The sequence below is a fragment of the Notolepis coatsorum genome (genome assembly GCF_963971535.1).
Source record: "Notolepis coatsorum genome assembly, chromosome: 15".
NCBI lineage: Eukaryota > Metazoa > Chordata > Actinopteri > Aulopiformes > Paralepididae > Notolepis > Notolepis coatsorum.
Genome location: NC_140179.1, coordinates 86025257 through 86041870, shown reverse-complemented (window position 1 = coordinate 86041870; position 16614 = coordinate 86025257). Strand labels below are relative to the sequence as shown.

The following is a 16614-nucleotide window of genomic DNA, read 5'->3' as shown; positions in this document are numbered from 1 at the left end:
TACCTTTTCATGGTGAAACAGAGGGACTCTGTGCTGGTCCAGATGTTTTCGTGGCCGTGAGCCAGTGGGCGGGGCGGAGCCATGGAAGCTCCGCCTATACTCTGTCTCCATGGGAATCGGGTGCTTTTTGAAGGGTGGGACAGACCTACTGCTGGAGTACAACACCTGTACCAAGAGAAGATGATCAGCTTCTATTTATCTATCTGTCTATATGTCTATCTGTCTATCTATCTGGTGGTCTATTATCTAATCTAGATTAGTAATAGTTAAAAGTTCAGTACAAGGCGGTCAGGTGGCGTAGCGGAGATTGCGCTTGTCACCAATGCAGGAGATGCTGGGTTCGAGCCCAGCTCTCGGCGTTGCCACCAGCTTGGCTGGCCGTTCATACTAATACAATTGGCAGTATTAGGGGGTGGGGAAGCTGGCGGGTGGGAATCTGGCGTTGTGGACAGCAACGCCTACAGGTCAGGTCTCGGCGCTTGCTAAGCGGGGCAGGACTTGGTGGAGATAGCGTGCCCTCCCACGCGTTACACTTCACCAATGAGAGTCCTCGCTGCCAAGTGAAAAGACATCACTGGCTGTCGGCGCACGTCTCGGAGGAAGCGTGCGATCGACTCGGGGCGCCCTTGTACCGACTCGTAGGAGAACATGCATACAGCAGCCAGGTCAGTCATTAGCACAACGACTAATTGGGACAAGGGAAAAAAAATAGTTCAGTACAATGAAAATCTTGTTGCATGTTTTAAAGGATCAATAGGCTGCTGCCGATTTTTGGCAATCTTTTTAGATTTCTTATTATATCTTGACAGTAATCGCTAGTACTTAAAAAATATATAAGACATTTGACACCGAAATGAAAGAAAATCTTTCGTTCCGGTAAGGGGCAGGCACTAAAACAACATCATCCAATCAAACGAATGACCAAGTCAAATGATTGGAATGAGCAAGCTGTCAATCAAACACTCTAGTGACACGCATGCTTGTTATGCGCATAAGAGTTTCCTGTGTACAAGAAGGCCTGCTGCTAACACATAGCTGCTAACACTAGCGGGGCATGACTGGCATAATGATGCGTTCTCATTGGGAAGGGTGTTGTCAAATTTGGTTTAAGGATTCTAAAATATTTCAAAGTTCTGCCCAAAATCAACGGCCACATTTACATTTACATTTAGTCATTTAGCTAACGCTTTTATCCAAAGCGACTTACAAGTTCTGTACGACAAGTCATCAGGAAGGGCACAACTCTATCAGCTGAGTAACAATGTTCATCAAAGTGTTGAGTGCTACAGTGTAGGTTAGTATATTAGGACAAGTGCATGACAATAAGGTTAGTTAGGGTTAGATCATTTTTTTTTATTTTTTTTTCAGATAATGGTTGAAGAAGTGCGTCTTTAGTCGACGGCGAAAGATTGGACGGGTTTCGGCTGTCCTAACTGTGGTGGGCAGTTAGTTCCTTTGCCGCACGGTATGCTAGGTCGAGGGCCTTGAAGTGGATTCGTGCGGCAATGGGGAGCCAGTGCAGGTCCCTAAGAAGTGGGGTGACATGGGCTGACTTCAGTAGGTTTAAGATCAGGCGGGCTGCTGCGTTCTGAATGAGTTGAAGAGGCTTCGTGGCAGTGGCCGGAAGGCCAGCAAGCAGTGCATTGCAGTAGTCGAGGCGGGAGATTGGACGAGGAGTTGGGTGGCTTCTTTTGTCAGGAAGGGGCGTATCCTTCTGACGTTGCTCAGGAGGAATCTGCAGGTTCTGGTTGTTGCTGCGATGTGAAGGACAACACCAAGGTTCTTGGCGGTCAGGGACGCTGTCACAGCTGCATTCTCGACTGTGATGGAAAGGTCAGTCAGGGGGGAGGATTTGGCCGGCAGGTGGAGCAATTCTGTTTTGCTTAGGTTCAGTTTGAGGTGGTTGGTCGTCATCCAGGCGGAGATGTCGGACAGACTGGCCAAGATCCGCTCAGAGACGTGGATATCTGAGGGAGGGAAGGAGAGGAAGAGTTGAGTATCATCGGCATAGCAATGATACGAGAAGGCATGAGACGTGATAATGTTACCCAGAGATTTAGTGTAGAGGGAGAAGAGAAGGGGTCCAAGGACCGAGCCCTGGGGGACACCCGTTTGCAGGGGGCGGGTGGCAGACAGGGTCCCTCTCCATGACACTTGGTAGAAGCGGTCATTGAGGTATGATGTCAGCCATGTCAGCGCAGAGCCAGCCACTCCCATTCCTGCGAGGGATGCGAGGAGGATCTGATGGTTGACTGTGTCGAAGGCTGCAGATAGGTCTAGGAGAATTAGGACAGAGGAGAGGCCTTTCGCTTTTGCTAAATGAAGTGCCTCTGTGACTGCAATGAGGGCCGTTTCTGTCGAGTGAGCAGTCCTGTAGCCTGACTGATTAGGATCTAGAAGGTCATTCTGTAATAGATAATCAGTAAGTTGGTTGGATACAGCCCGGTCAAGTGATTTAGAGAGGAAGTAGAGAAGAGAGACAGGACGATAGTTGTCTATGACGGAGGGGTTTATGGTTGTTTTTTTATGATGGGTGTGACTCTGGCTTGTTTTAGGGAGGTGGGAACCACCCCTGAGTTGAGGGAGGCGTTGATGGTTGCCGTTAGGAATGGGAGGATGTCTGGTGCTATGGTCTGGAGGAGTGGGGAGGGTATCGGGTCTAGCTGGCATGTAGTGGGACAGTTCAACGTTACCAGTGTCAAGGCCTTGGCGTCTGTAATGGGAGAGAAAGATGACAGAGTAAAGGATGAGGTTCTTGATTCAGCATTTGGAAAGGGCGGGGGTTGGGAGAAGATGCTCTCCACTTTTTTCTCAAAGAAAATCGCAAGTCTTCGGCAGAGAGAGAGGAGGGGGGGGGTGAGAAGAGAGGACATGGTGGCGTGCAGTTTGCGAAGGTTCTTAGCCGAGGCCTCGATCTACAGCCCCCTCAGCATCGACAGGGCACCGGTCGAGAGAGTGAACAGTTTTAACTTAAGTACCTCGGAGTCCACATATCCGAGGACTTGACATGGACCACACACATTGACAGTGTAGTGAAGAAGGCACGGCAACACCTCTACTTCCTTAGGCGCCTAAGGAAGTTCAAAGTGAGTCAGAAGATCCTCAAGAACTTCTACTCGTGCACAATAGTGAGCATCCTGACTGGTAACATCACCTCCTGGTTTGAGAATAGCACTGCACAAGACCGTAGCAGACTACAGAGAGTGACCCGTTCAGCCGAACGCACAATTGGAGGTGGGCTTCCCACTCTCCAGGACATTTACAACAAGTGTTGCAGGGCCAAGGCTAAAATAATAATCAAAGACTCTAGTCACCCAAACAACTGCCTCTTTGAACTGCTACGGTCAGGCAAGCGATACCGGAGTCTCATGGCAAGCACAGAGAGACTCAGAAGAAGCTTCTATCCCCAGGCCATCAGGATGCTCAATGACAATAACACTATGTAACAACCCATCATCTACACTCACAGCACACACATCCACACGTACACACTCACTTTAAACAAACACTCACCTTATCACCCACTTTAGACACTTTAACACACTTTATATTTAGTAGTAAAGAGATTTGCACTACAATTCATACCTCATTGTACCTTACCCTAAGTTTGTACCTCATCCCATTTCTGCATTGTACCTCACTGTTACTCTTTTTACTCTGTATTGTATATTGTATATATGTATATTGACTGAACACTTCACGTACTTTTGACTTTTTCTATTTTATACTTTTATCTTATAATAATAATTTATAATTTAGGACCTGCTCCGAGGTCATCAATTGGCACACATGCGATGCATGCATGCAATTCGTATCTGCGATTAACCCATCCCTTCGTCCTTCCCCCCCAAGGGCAGCCGGGAGCAGACAGGCACAACATGAGCCGCGCCAGGGGACCAATCCAAGTGCTCCTGTCCGTCTTCGTCAAGGACGCCACAGCGTTAGCGATCTTGTTGTTGTGCATGTTTTTCCATTGGGTTTTTATCTTATCGGGGGGGAAACCCTTGCGAGCACGGGGAGAACATGCAAACTCCACACAGAAAGGCCTGGGAGATACCCCACCTGGGTAACTGGCACCATGGAAACCTGGTCCCCAATCTATTACTGTATGAAGCACACTCCCAGGGGCTCATACAGAAAAAAACCATTTCATGATAAAGTATTCTGTATTTTACTATGACAATTAATAAACAAACTTGAAACTTGATCTTATATGCTGAAAGAAAGAAGCGTTGGCCATAGTAATGGTTTTGGAGAAAGCTAACAAGAGGTTGTGATAGGTGGTGATGTCACCAGTGAGGCGTGACTTTCTATACCTCCTCTCAGCCGCTCTCAGGACCTGTCTTTCTTCTCTCACTGCATCAGACAGCCATGGACTGGGTGGGGAAAGGCGGTTGAGAGGGCTAAGAGGAGGGTGGACGTTGCCGTATCTGTGGGGAGAGCAGAGAATGTCTCACTCAAAGGTAGAGCGGATAGGATGTCGGAGGAGAGTGTGGAGGGGGATAGGGAGCGCAGGTTGCCTCTGACTGAGACGTTTTGGGTTGGGGTGGATGGTTTAGGTAAAGCATAAGAGTTTGTGAGAATGATATTAGAAAATCGTCAGATACATGGAGGGGAGTTACCGTGGTGTTAATGATGCTGGAGTTACGGGAGAATATGATATCCAAGGAGCTGCCTGCTTTGTGAGTGAGAGGCAGGTCAAAGGATTGTAGGAGAGAGACCACTGTGTCTGACTGAGACGAGTCAGGCAGGTTGAAATCGCCCATCAGAAGGAGGGGGGTGCCATCTTCTGGGAAAGAGCTTAGCAGCATGTCCAATGGTGAAATTGAATGGATTAGAGACAGATACTGCATGATATTCGAGAGAGGAGAGTGACAGAGCTGGAAGTGATATTGAGTTTGTAGACCATGAGGGAGCGGTCAAAAGACCAGTGCCTCCACCACGTCTGGAGGGTTGAGGTGTGTGAGAGAAGTTATAGCTTGTAGATAAGGCTGCCGGTGTTGTTGAATTATCTGCCGTTATCCAGGTCTCAGTAAGAGCCAGAAGCTGGAGGTTTTGACTATGGGCGTAGGGCCGTAGGCAGTAATGAAGTCTGGTTTCTTCACAGCTGATTGACAATTCCATAAGCCTCCACGTACAGTGATAGGTATATTTATGGCGGTGGGGGGGGGGTAGGAAAGGTTTGCAGGATTGCTCCCAAACTGGCATGGATGGCTTGAAGCTGGTCTGGTGGAAGTGTTGGAATGGGTAGGAAACACATTGTTGAAGGGGGATTGATTGATTGATTGATTGATTGATTGATTGATATCGATTGGATAGGTGTGCGTAGCAGAAAGAAAGGTGAGGAAGGGAGGAAGAGAGATAGAGAAATGACAAAGAGGAAGGGAAAAACTAGCACTCTGGTCAGTTGCTCCCTCTGAGAACTCCTGTAGGAAAACTCCTCTTTGCCCCTCTTGGCCTCTTCGTTCGCTAACGCTTATCCAGCATGCATCACTAATTACTGATGTCTGACACCTGTGAATAGGGCAATTACGCCTCCCCTCCCCTACTGGCTCCTGTATTTTTGTTGTCTGTTGTCCACACAGAAAGATGGTATTTAACATAATTCCTGAGTCTGAGTCTGAATAGGGCAAAGCACAGTATTTCACCCTTTGCAAGTGCTTTGTGAATAGCAAGGTTTGTTTTGCGGCTATTTGCACAGGCATAGCATCAGAAAAAGCTGCACAATCCCTTTGTGAATTTGCCCCTGAGAGTTGGCTGTGCTCAGAGAGGGTGACATAAAACACTGATAACAAATCAAATGATACGTCTGAAGCTGAAAAAAGGACACTCCTGACATTAACATCCACAATAAGCAATTTATGACTTAAATTAAATTAAAACATCACTGTACTGGATCTTTTTTATTTTTTTTTTACTTTTATTTTACCAGGTAGTCACTTGAGATCAAAGATCTCTTTTTCGAGCAAGGCCTAGTAGTTGCAGTCTGAAGTTGACTGTAGCTCTCTACCCCCACCTAGTGGCTGAGAGGCTGAACTTACATGTCTCCTCACTACCACAGCTAGAACTAGACTGAACCTCAGTGGTCCTCATTCTCGATTCTCTTATTCGGCATTCTCGAACAGCTTCGTATTGCAAATTCGATTTATGTAGGATTTACGAACTTGAAATGGCAGTCATAAGTCGGACAGACCGGTGTGCGCCCATGTTTTCAACAGTTTTCTCTGGGACAAGTCATTGGGGATTGCCGATACTACAGACATCCGTGGAATTAAATAATCATAATGATAATAAATACAACAATATTTTCTATCATTAACAATTACGTTTTGCATTTATAGTCCTGACTCAATGAGGCATTGTGAGCATTACACACAAACACACTGCAAACTAAATAAATGGCGGCGTGTCTGCATGCAAATTCAGGTGTACGAGAACACACTTTGCAGTTTAAGAATGAGTGACATATTTCATTCATGGGAACCCAGCTGCGAAGATTTTGGGCATTTATGGAGACCGTTTCACACGTTCAGGAATCCGGAGGAGGATTTTTGTAAATTTGTTAGTACGAAATTTGTACCAAGATATTTACAAAAGTACCGGTACTTACGAACATGTTCGAGAATGAGGACCTCTGCCTGCCTGCCTGCCTGTCTGTCTGCCTGTCTGTCTGTCTGTCTGTCTGTCTGTCTGTCTGCCTGCCTGCCTGTCTGTCTGTCTGTCTGTCTGCCTGTCTGTCTGCCTGTCTGCCTGTCTGCCTGCCTGTCTGATTGTCTGTCTGCCTGTCTGTCTGTCTGCCTGTCTGCCTGCCTGCCTGCCTGCCTGTCTGTCTGTCTGCCTGCCTGTCTGTCTGTCTGCCTGTCTGTCTGCCTGCCTGCCTGTCTGTCTGTCTGTCTGTCTGTCTGTCTGTCTGCCTGCCTGCCTGTCTGTCTGTCTGCCTGCCTGTCTGCCTCTCAGTCACATGTGCCACCTGTCACAGAGCCCTTAATTACCATGGCAAATTACTGTGTGATTCCCAGCGTTTTAGCAGAAGTGGTGATTCCTTTTAATTATAAATTACACTTAATCTCAAGGTTAAATAGATTATAGTTTTACTCAACATAAATTGACATCACATTTACAGTAATTATTGTAGCAAGTAGTTTCTTTGTTGCCGCCATCTTTAACTTCGTTACAGATTTTACTATTCAAAATGTCCTCATTATATAGAGCGTCTGTAGTTTACCTGTTGAGCAGTCAGTAGAGGTGATTCTCTCGATTGAGTTTTCCAGTTGAACTGTTTGTGATACTCTGTCTGTGACCTCTGATCTCCTGACCTTAGCCCCGCCTTCCACCGCAGGGCATGCTGCACCTGGAACCAATCAGCATCCAGTTATTATAGGAAGACTACTGTGTATATACAGTACTACTGATAGACCTTTTCCATCAACAGGGAACCGGCTCCATTCTAGTTTGCATTCCTAATTTTGAACCGTTGTGAGCATTTCGACCAAAGACAAAATTGGTTCGGAACTCGAAAAGTTGGTACGAGCTGGAACCAAAAAAAACAGACGTTTTTTCTTGTGAACCGATGTGGGCGTGTCGTATTCTGCAGGTTGGAAAGAGAGGACGGAGAAGACAAGTGAGGGGGGGGGAAAGAGTGTGCAGCGTTATTTTTATTTAATGTCATACAAAAAGAAAGAAACACTAAGTTCAGTTAACGTTAGTCATTTGTGCTGCTTTTAAATCCAAGAGGGACCTTCCAGTTTGACCCAGGCGAGTTGGGAGTGCAGCTGTCAGTTTGCGTGGCTGTTACTGATCAGGACAAGACAAGCTCAATCACATAATATCAGGGGTGTAAAGTACTTCAGTAATTGTACTTCGTTACAATACTTAAGTACTGTTTTTGGGGATTTGTACTTTACTCGAGTATTATTAGGTTTGTATACTTTTACTTTTACTCAATTACATTTCAGAGAAAAAAACATACTTTTTACTTACATTTAAAATGCAGACCTACAAAGTACAAAGTACAAATCTCGCAGGTCCCAACCATTTTAATTAGTATATTTGTTTCTCTGGCCGAACTAACGTTAATGTTATTAATCCTGCGGCCGCACTTTATTTAAAAACAGCCAATCAAATCCCCATCAATGGAAAATGAACCCGCCCATACCCATGCTGATTGGTCCTTGTGCAAGACTAGAAAGCGGGGATCTTTGATTAAACACCTGCTATCAGAAGAATAGACCGTCAGAGTGACAAGCTACAGAAGACGGCCACAAACGATAGTACGAGTGATGAAGAGGACGAAACGGAACATTTCATTGCCCCGGGATAAAAGAAAGTTTTTACTTTAACTTTTTAGTACTTAATTAAGTACATTTAAAAGTAGAAACTTTTTTACTTTTACTCAAGTGTGTTTTTAGACAGATAATCTGATGTTTACTTGAGTACGATTTTGAGCCGGTACCCATACTTTCACTTAAGTATAATTTCTTGGTACTTTTTACACATTACACCCCTGCATAATATTCACCAGCATCGTTTACAGATTTACACATTACAGATTTAGTTTAGTCTATGACAGAGATGGATTAATATGAGAATTGCACACCTCAAGGTGTATGGGTGAGCATCAATACATTTAACATACTGGGCCGGTAAGAATCGCACCGGTCTGTTACCAGGAAGGCAAAAGCAACTCCTTCTCCCTGAAGTATTTAAGCTAAACAACAATCTCCACTTATAGTCAGACAGGGCAAATAATCCATAAGCAAAAGCATTATGGTTGTTTAGCATTATATTATTATTATTATTATTATTATATGCAGCCCAAAGCAGTCTGGGTAGTTTGTTATTTCAGTGCATAATGTCTAGCCATGACGTTAATATTTACTCTTATGCAGCCCAAAGCAGTCTGGGTAGTTTATTATTTCAGTGCATAATGTCTAGCCATGACGTTAATATTTACTCGTATGCAGCCCAAAGCAGTCTGGGTAGTTTATTATTTCAGTGCATAATGTCTAGCCATGACGTTAATATTTACTCTTGTGCAGCCCAAAGCAGTCTGGGTAGTTTATTATTTCAGTGCATAATGTCTAGCCATGACGTTAATATTTACTCTTGTGCAGCCCAAAGCAGTCTGGGTAGTTTATTATTTCAGTGCATAAGGTCTAGCCATGACGTTAATATTTACTCTTATGCAGCCCAAAGCAGTCTGGGTAGTTTATTATTTCAGTGCATAAGGTCTAGCCATGACGGGAATATCTATTCTTATAGTCACTTCAGCAACAAGGTAATTCACAATATGGAGCAGAAACGAGGCATAATTGTGAAATAATTATCCAACATGTCCATTACACACTGGATGCTCCACCAGAGCAAGGTTACCAGACTGACCACGATTATTGAGTTACACCGGAGTGAGAGAACAAGTTCTTCAGACACGCCCAGAGAGCCACTCAGAATGAACAAATCATTTACCATAAACTAGTATGTGTTGCTTGTGTTTTTTCAACAAATACATTGAGCAACACCCTCCATTGACGACGCATCCTTGATTATTGTTTCGGCTCCAATGGGTGGAAATGCTGGTGCCGGTTCGCTAGATAGCACCAATAGGTACAAAGAATCCCAAACTGAACCGGTTCCGGAACCAGAACTAATTTGGTGGAAAAGAGGTATGAGAGGCAGAACTTCCTGTGAAATCACACAAACGTGAATCTGTTTTATCAACAAAACAAAGATTAATCTGTTTTTATATATTTTATTATATTATAGTATTATTATCTACAGTATACCACAATATTGTAGTATTTATTATCTATTGTATTATAACACTTACATTATAGTACTATTATCTATAGTAAAACATGTATATTATAGTATTATTTATAGTATAACACTTATATAAGTTATATTATATTATAGTGTTATTATCTATAGTACAACACTTGTATATTATATTATAGTATTAGTATCTATAGTACAACACTTATATTTACATTCTAATATAGTATAGTATAGTATAGTATTATTATCTGTAGTATATTATATTATTATATCCACCTTTGAAAGATTCTAAGAGGAACATCCCCTTCATGGTGAGTTTGACATGCTTCCATCTGGAAGGCGCTATAGAGTTCCTCTAGCCCCAAAAAAAACATATTTAAGAAGTCCTTCATCCCACATGCCATTGCTCTGATGAATTCTTAGATTTTAATATTAACCATGGTACTGGTTAGATACCCGAAGCTCTGTCCCTGTTCTTGTTGTTGTTTGTTGTTTCTCTTTTTGTCTATGTATTGGGCTGTTTTGGGTCAATGTCTTTTGTGCCTGTGTGGTGTTTGTATGGTGTTGTCTTGTTGATTGCAACCATGGTGAAGCCAAAGACAAATTGGACAAATAAAACTATCTATCATTTCCTCACTCACCCCATTAGCTATTTCCTGCTGTCTGTCAAGTTCTGTCAGACGGGTCCTGGTCTGTGGTTGGCTGTCGGGCTCAGATGGGCAGGGCGAGGGTGTGGCTACTACTGCAGGCTGGGGAGAGCCTTCATGAAGAAGAAGCAGTAATAATTATTGTAAATTGTAGTAATTTTTATAGAGGTAATTTCCTCTTCCCAAAACAACATGGTCCAGGATTAAATAATGCAGTGTGTCATTTCTAAATGATATTCCCTCAAATATTTCACATCTGAATACCAGTTAAAAGAACACTCCAACATTTTTGGAAATACATTTATTTGCCAATCAGACAAGATCTCTATGTCAAAGTCTAAATTCAAAGTCTCCTCCTACTATATAGCTAGAGGTATCTTGTCTGTGTGTCCAGTAGCCCCAGAGAGAGGTCCAGGTACATGCTAGCCTAGCTTAGCACAAGGACTGGGTGCAGTAGGGAGCAGCTAGCCTAGCTTAGCACAAGGACTGGAAGCAGAAGGGAGCAGCTAGCCTAGCTTAGCACAAGGACTGGAAGCAGAAGGGAGCAGCTAGCCTAGCTCCGTCAAAAGTGAAGAAAGACAACTTCCAACAACTCCAAAACTGATACACAGAGAGTCACAGACCACACCATTCCACTGGAAGAGTTAGTTACAGACCATACCATCCCACTGGGAGAGTTAGTTACAGACCATACCATCCCACTGGAAGAGTTAGTTACAGACCATACCATCCCACTGGAAGAGTTAGTTACAGACCATACCATCCCACTGGAAGAGTTAGTCACAGACCATACCATCCCACTGGAAGAGTTAGTCACAGACCATACCATCCCACTGGAAGAGTTAGTCACAGACTAACGAATTCCACCGGCCTGGCCGTGTGGCAATAAAAGGAACTTGAACTTGAGACCATAGCATCCCACTGGAAGAGTTAGTTAGAGACCAAATGTAAACAAAACAAACATCTTTCTCTGGTCGGCATCCCCTTAACAATTGTGTGTATTGAGCCGTACTGTATTGTACCCATTCTGCAATCTGTTAAATAAATCATTCATTCATTCATTCATTCATTCATTCATTCATTCATTCATTCCCACTGGAAGAGTTAGTTACTAATAGCCATGAAGTGCTTTGAGAAGCTAGTAAAGGGCTACATCTGCTCCTCCCTCCCCATCAACATGGACCCCCTGCAATTTGCATACCGCCCCAACAGGTGTTGTGAAGAAGGCACGACAACGCCTCTACTTCCTCAGGCGCCTAAGGAAGTTCCAAGTCAGTCAGAAGATCCTTAAGAACTTCTACTCATGTACAATAGAGAGCATCCTGACTGGCAACATCACCTCCTGGTTTGGGAATAGCACTGCACAAGACCGAAGCAGACTACAAAGAGTGACACGTTCAGCCGAACGCACAATTGGATGGGGGCTCCCCACCCTCCAGAACATTTACAACAAGCGGTGCAGGGGCAAGGCTAAGAGAATCATTAAAGACTCCAGTCACCCGAACAACTGCCTCTTTGAACTGCTGCGGTCAGGCAAGCGATACCGGAGTCTCAAGGCGAGCACAGAAAGACTCAGAAGAAGCTTCTATCCCCAGGCCATCAGGCTGCTAAACGAACAATGAACACTACACGACTACCGCCCTGTAGCTCTCACCTCCATAGCCATGAAGTGCTTTGAGAAGCTAGTAAAGGGCTACATCTGCTCCTCCCTCCCCATCAACATGGACCCCCTGCAATTTGCATACCGCCCCAACAGGTCCACGGAGGACGCCATAGCCCATGTGCTGCACACAGCAGCATCACACCTGGACAAGAGGCAGGGGAACTATGTGAGAATGCTATTCATCGACTACAGCTCGGCATTCAATACCATAGTCCCCTCCATACTCATAGCCAAGCTCAGGGACCTGGGCTTGAACTATGACCTCTGCCAGTGGGTCTTGGACTTCCTGACGGGCAGACCCCAGGTGGTGAGAGCAGGCAACTGCACCTCCTCATCCATCACCCTCAACATAGGGGCCCCCCAGGGCTGTGTTCTGAGTCCCCTCCTCTACTCCCTGTACACACACGACTGTGTGGCTCAGCGGAGTAGCAATACAATCATCAAATTTGCTGACGACACAGTGGTGGTGGGCCTGATCTCTGCCAACGACGAGAGGGCCTACCTGGAAGAGGTCAAGGTCCTGGCGGGATGGTGCCAGGAAAACAGCCTCTCCCTGAACGTCAGCAAAACAAAGGAGATGATTGTGGACTTCAGGAGGTCGGGGGTCAAGGACTACAGCCCCCTCAGCATCGACGGGGCACCGGTTGAGAGAGTCAACAGCTTTAAGTACCTCGGAGCCTACATATCCGAGGACTTGACATGGACCACACACATTGACAGTGTTGTGAAGAAGGCACGACAACGCCTCTACTTCCTCAGGCGCCTAAGGAAGTTCCAAGTCAGTCAGAAGATCCTTAAGAACTTCTACTCATGTACAATAGAGAGCATCCTGACTGGCAACATCACCTCCTGGTTTGGGAATAGCACTGCACAAGACCGAAGCAGACTACAAAGAGTGACACGTTCAGCCGAACGCACAATTGGAGGGGGGCTCCCCACCCTCCAGAACATTTACAACAAGCGTTGCAGGGGCAAGGCTAAGAGAATCATTAAAGACTCCAGTCACCCGAACAACTGCCTCTTTGAACTGCTGCGGTCAGGCAAGCGATACCGGAGTCTCAAGGCGAGCACAGAAAGACTCAGAAGAAGCTTCTATCCCCAGGCCATCAGGCTGCTAAACGAACAATGAACACTACACAACAACAACCATCAAACGCACATAGCACACACATCCACACGCACACACTCACTTTAAACAAACACACTGTAGCACCCACTGCATAGTATTGTATATTATATGGTAACTCAGTTACGTCTATTCTGCATCGAACATTGTACATATGTCTATACTGAACACTGTGACCTCATTTTCTACTTCTAAATTACATGCTATACTATGTTATTTGATACTATCTTGTCTAGCACAGTCTCTGGAGCGTAACAGTAAGAAGCATTTTGTATGAAAGTATTCTGTACTTCTGTATGACAACTATTAAAGAAACTTGAAACTACACAACAACAACCATCAAACGCACATAGCACACACATCCACACGCACACACTCACTTTAAACAAACACACTGTAGCACCCACTCCACACACTTTATAGCACACACTCACTTTAAACAAACACACTGTAGCACCCACTCCCCACACTTTATATTTATTGATGAAGGATTGCACTGCAACTCGTACACCTTACTGTAAATTGTACCTAAATTGTACCTCATCCCATTTCTGCTTTGCACTATATAGTATTGTACATTAGTACACTGCATAGTATTGTATATTATATGGTAACTCAGTTACGTCTATTCTGCATCGAACATTGTACATATGTCTATACTGAACACTGTGACCTCATTTTCTACTTCTAAATTACATGCTATACTATGTTATTTGATACTATCTTGTCTAGCACAGTCTCTGGAGCGTAACAGTAAGAAGCATTTTGTATGAAAGTATTCTGTACTTCTGTATGACAACTATTAAAGAAACTTGAAACTTGAGTTACAGACCATACCATCCCACTGCAAGAGTTAGTTAGAGACCATCCCATCCCACTGGAAAAATTAGTTACAGACCATATCATCCCACTGGAACAGATATAAAGTATGTTAAAATACATTCAACACAGCCCCTCATTTCATACCCTCCTTACGTCCTGAGTTTAGGAGATTCGCTGATAGAGCGATGAAAGAGTTTTTATATCTATTCAGGTATTTCTTCCTGTACTTAATAGGAACCCTGTAGCATGTACCTGATGGGAGCCGTTTGTATTCTGAACACAGGACAGCCGTACCACTCACCTTTAAGATGGGACCCAGTGCCAGCACCACCAGGTTCTACGTCCGGTTCTGGCCCAGGAGGGGGTGTTGGTGGTCTGGTCGGGGGGTTGGTGAGCCTGGTGTTGACCGGGTCGACATCAGAAGGCCAGAGCAGAGAACTGGACACTTGGACCGGCCGGACTAATGCCGGCTTCCTGCGACTCAACATCTGAGGTTCTCTGCTAATACCTGAGAGAGTTTTTGTGAGAACGAACGTTCAGAGCTTAATTCGGAAACACCAAAGAATGCCCCAGCCCTAGAAGACAATACACATGGTAATGAAATAGAAAAGATATATGAACGTGTTGTGCTGAATGTAGATTTAAGTGGTGCTACTAGACCTTTCAGCAGGGAGCACCAGTGCTACTAGTGGAAATGTTAGTCTGGAGCCTGATCATGTCTCATGATACTCCATGTTCATAATAAAGTATGTTTGCACCACAAAGGGTGAAAGGTCAATGATATGTCATAACTTGTAAACTAGGGTATCATGGAACTTGCTATGTCTGACATCTGAACACACTATAGACCCGTCATCTGGTACATTTATCAGGTGAGCAGCTTTGTATAGGAGGTGACGCCACTCAGATGCTTTTTAGGTGGGAATCTGTAGACCAATGAGATGACCATTTCGCCTGCTGTACAACGTGTCGTGACGTCTAGTGTAACCGTGTGGTGAATACAGTACAACATGTATGCTGAAATAATTTAATCAACGCCAATCACAGGCTTGTCTCAGGTCGTACCCATCTGGTCAGAGCGAAGGCCAGCCAATGGGGTGCAGCGTTGAGGAGACACACTCCTGGAGCGGGAAAACCTGAAGCTTTTCTGGTACTCTGTCTGGACACACACACACACACACACACACACACACACACGCACACGCACACTCTCTTGTGTTTGTACTTTTTATATTACTATTTTATATTTATATTACTTTATTTATTACTTTTTATAGTACTTTATTATTATTATTATTATTATATTTTATATTACTATATTGTACTGTACTGTGAATCTATGCATCCCCCCCCCCCCTGTACCCCCCCCATGCTGCTCTGACACCTGAATTTCCCCTAGGGGATCAATAAAGGATTATCTTATTTTACACACACACACACACAGTATACAGAAAAGTAAACGTATATTTCCAGTCAGTTATTGATCAACAACAAACACTGCATCAGGAAGTGAGCGTGGGTCCAAATGTGTCTGTTGTCTGGAGAACAACAAGGTGGACAGCAGGTCAGCAGCATGTTAATCCCCTTCTGTCTTTGGGTAGATTAACTAACCCATCTGAAGACATCATGTCTATTGTCTATTGTTGGTTAACTGTTAATGTTAGCAAACAGAAACAACCAGAGACCTTTTGTGCCATGTGTTAAATAACTAGGTTAGTTAACGTTATGACTAAGTTACTTACGTCAGTTTTTCCTAGGCGACGTGGTGGCAACAGGTGGCTGTTTACCAGGCTCGCTAACAAGCTAATAGCGCTGGGCTAACTTACTGTAGCTAACTGACATTAGCTTTCTAACAGGAGCTTTAAAACAGCAGTACATTTTTACCTTAAACTGGACCGTCATGTTGTAGTCAATCTGTCAGTTTAGTCTTTAGTGCTGTTTCTATGATGACGCTGCTTTACGTTAGCAGCATTAGTTACCTAGGTAACCACAAACAACCGGTCTACCAGAACATAGATATCTATAGATATCTATGTACCAGAAGGTTGATTTCGAATCCAGCTACTCTCGTTGCCATGGGAACTAAGCGTCTTGCGCGACCCGATCTGCCAGCTATCGCGAGAGTTTCCCGATTGATTGATTGATTGATTGATTGATTGATTGATTGATTGAAAACTTTATTAACAGATTGCAGAATGGGTACAATACAGTACAGCTCAATACACACAATTGTTAAGGGGATGCAGACCAGAGAAAGACTTTTGTCTTGTTTACATCAGGGTCCCCCATTTTCAATTCATCAGGACATAATATGACATACAGATAGACAGTACTGCTACATCTATACATTTATGACATACCAGATTTGCAAATACAGTACTGTTTGTGATACAAAAAGAGTAGAGAAAAGAGAGTATATACATTTGACGTAGAAACTACATTGGAGGAGGTTGGGTAGGTGGGGTGGGGTTGGGTGGGTGGGGGGCTGTACATTGGAGGTGGTTGGGTGGGTGGGGGGGTGGGTAGGAGGGGTGGGTGGGGAACACTGTACAACTGTACAAGCAAAACTGTACATTGGAATA

At 44.3% G+C, this 16614-nt stretch overlaps 1 protein-coding gene across 1 annotated transcript in view; it reads right to left on the bottom strand.

Annotated features, from left to right (window-relative positions):
• Positions 1 to 15934, bottom strand: part of LOC311242128 (nuclear protein MDM1-like) — a gene marked incomplete at both ends in the record, with an annotated part of 67483 nt that extends 51549 nt beyond the window's left edge. Inside the window, 6 exons of the mRNA XM_084331082.1 lie at positions 4 to 165; positions 7226 to 7351; positions 7569 to 7588; positions 14334 to 14540; positions 15098 to 15191; positions 15917 to 15934. Of these exons, the coding sequence (XP_084187208.1) occupies positions 4 to 165; positions 7226 to 7351; positions 7569 to 7588; positions 14334 to 14540; positions 15098 to 15191; positions 15917 to 15934 (627 nt within the window). The remainder of the gene's footprint in view (positions 1 to 3; positions 166 to 7225; positions 7352 to 7568; positions 7589 to 14333; positions 14541 to 15097; positions 15192 to 15916) is intronic.
• Positions 15935 to 16614: the final 680 nt, after the last annotated feature.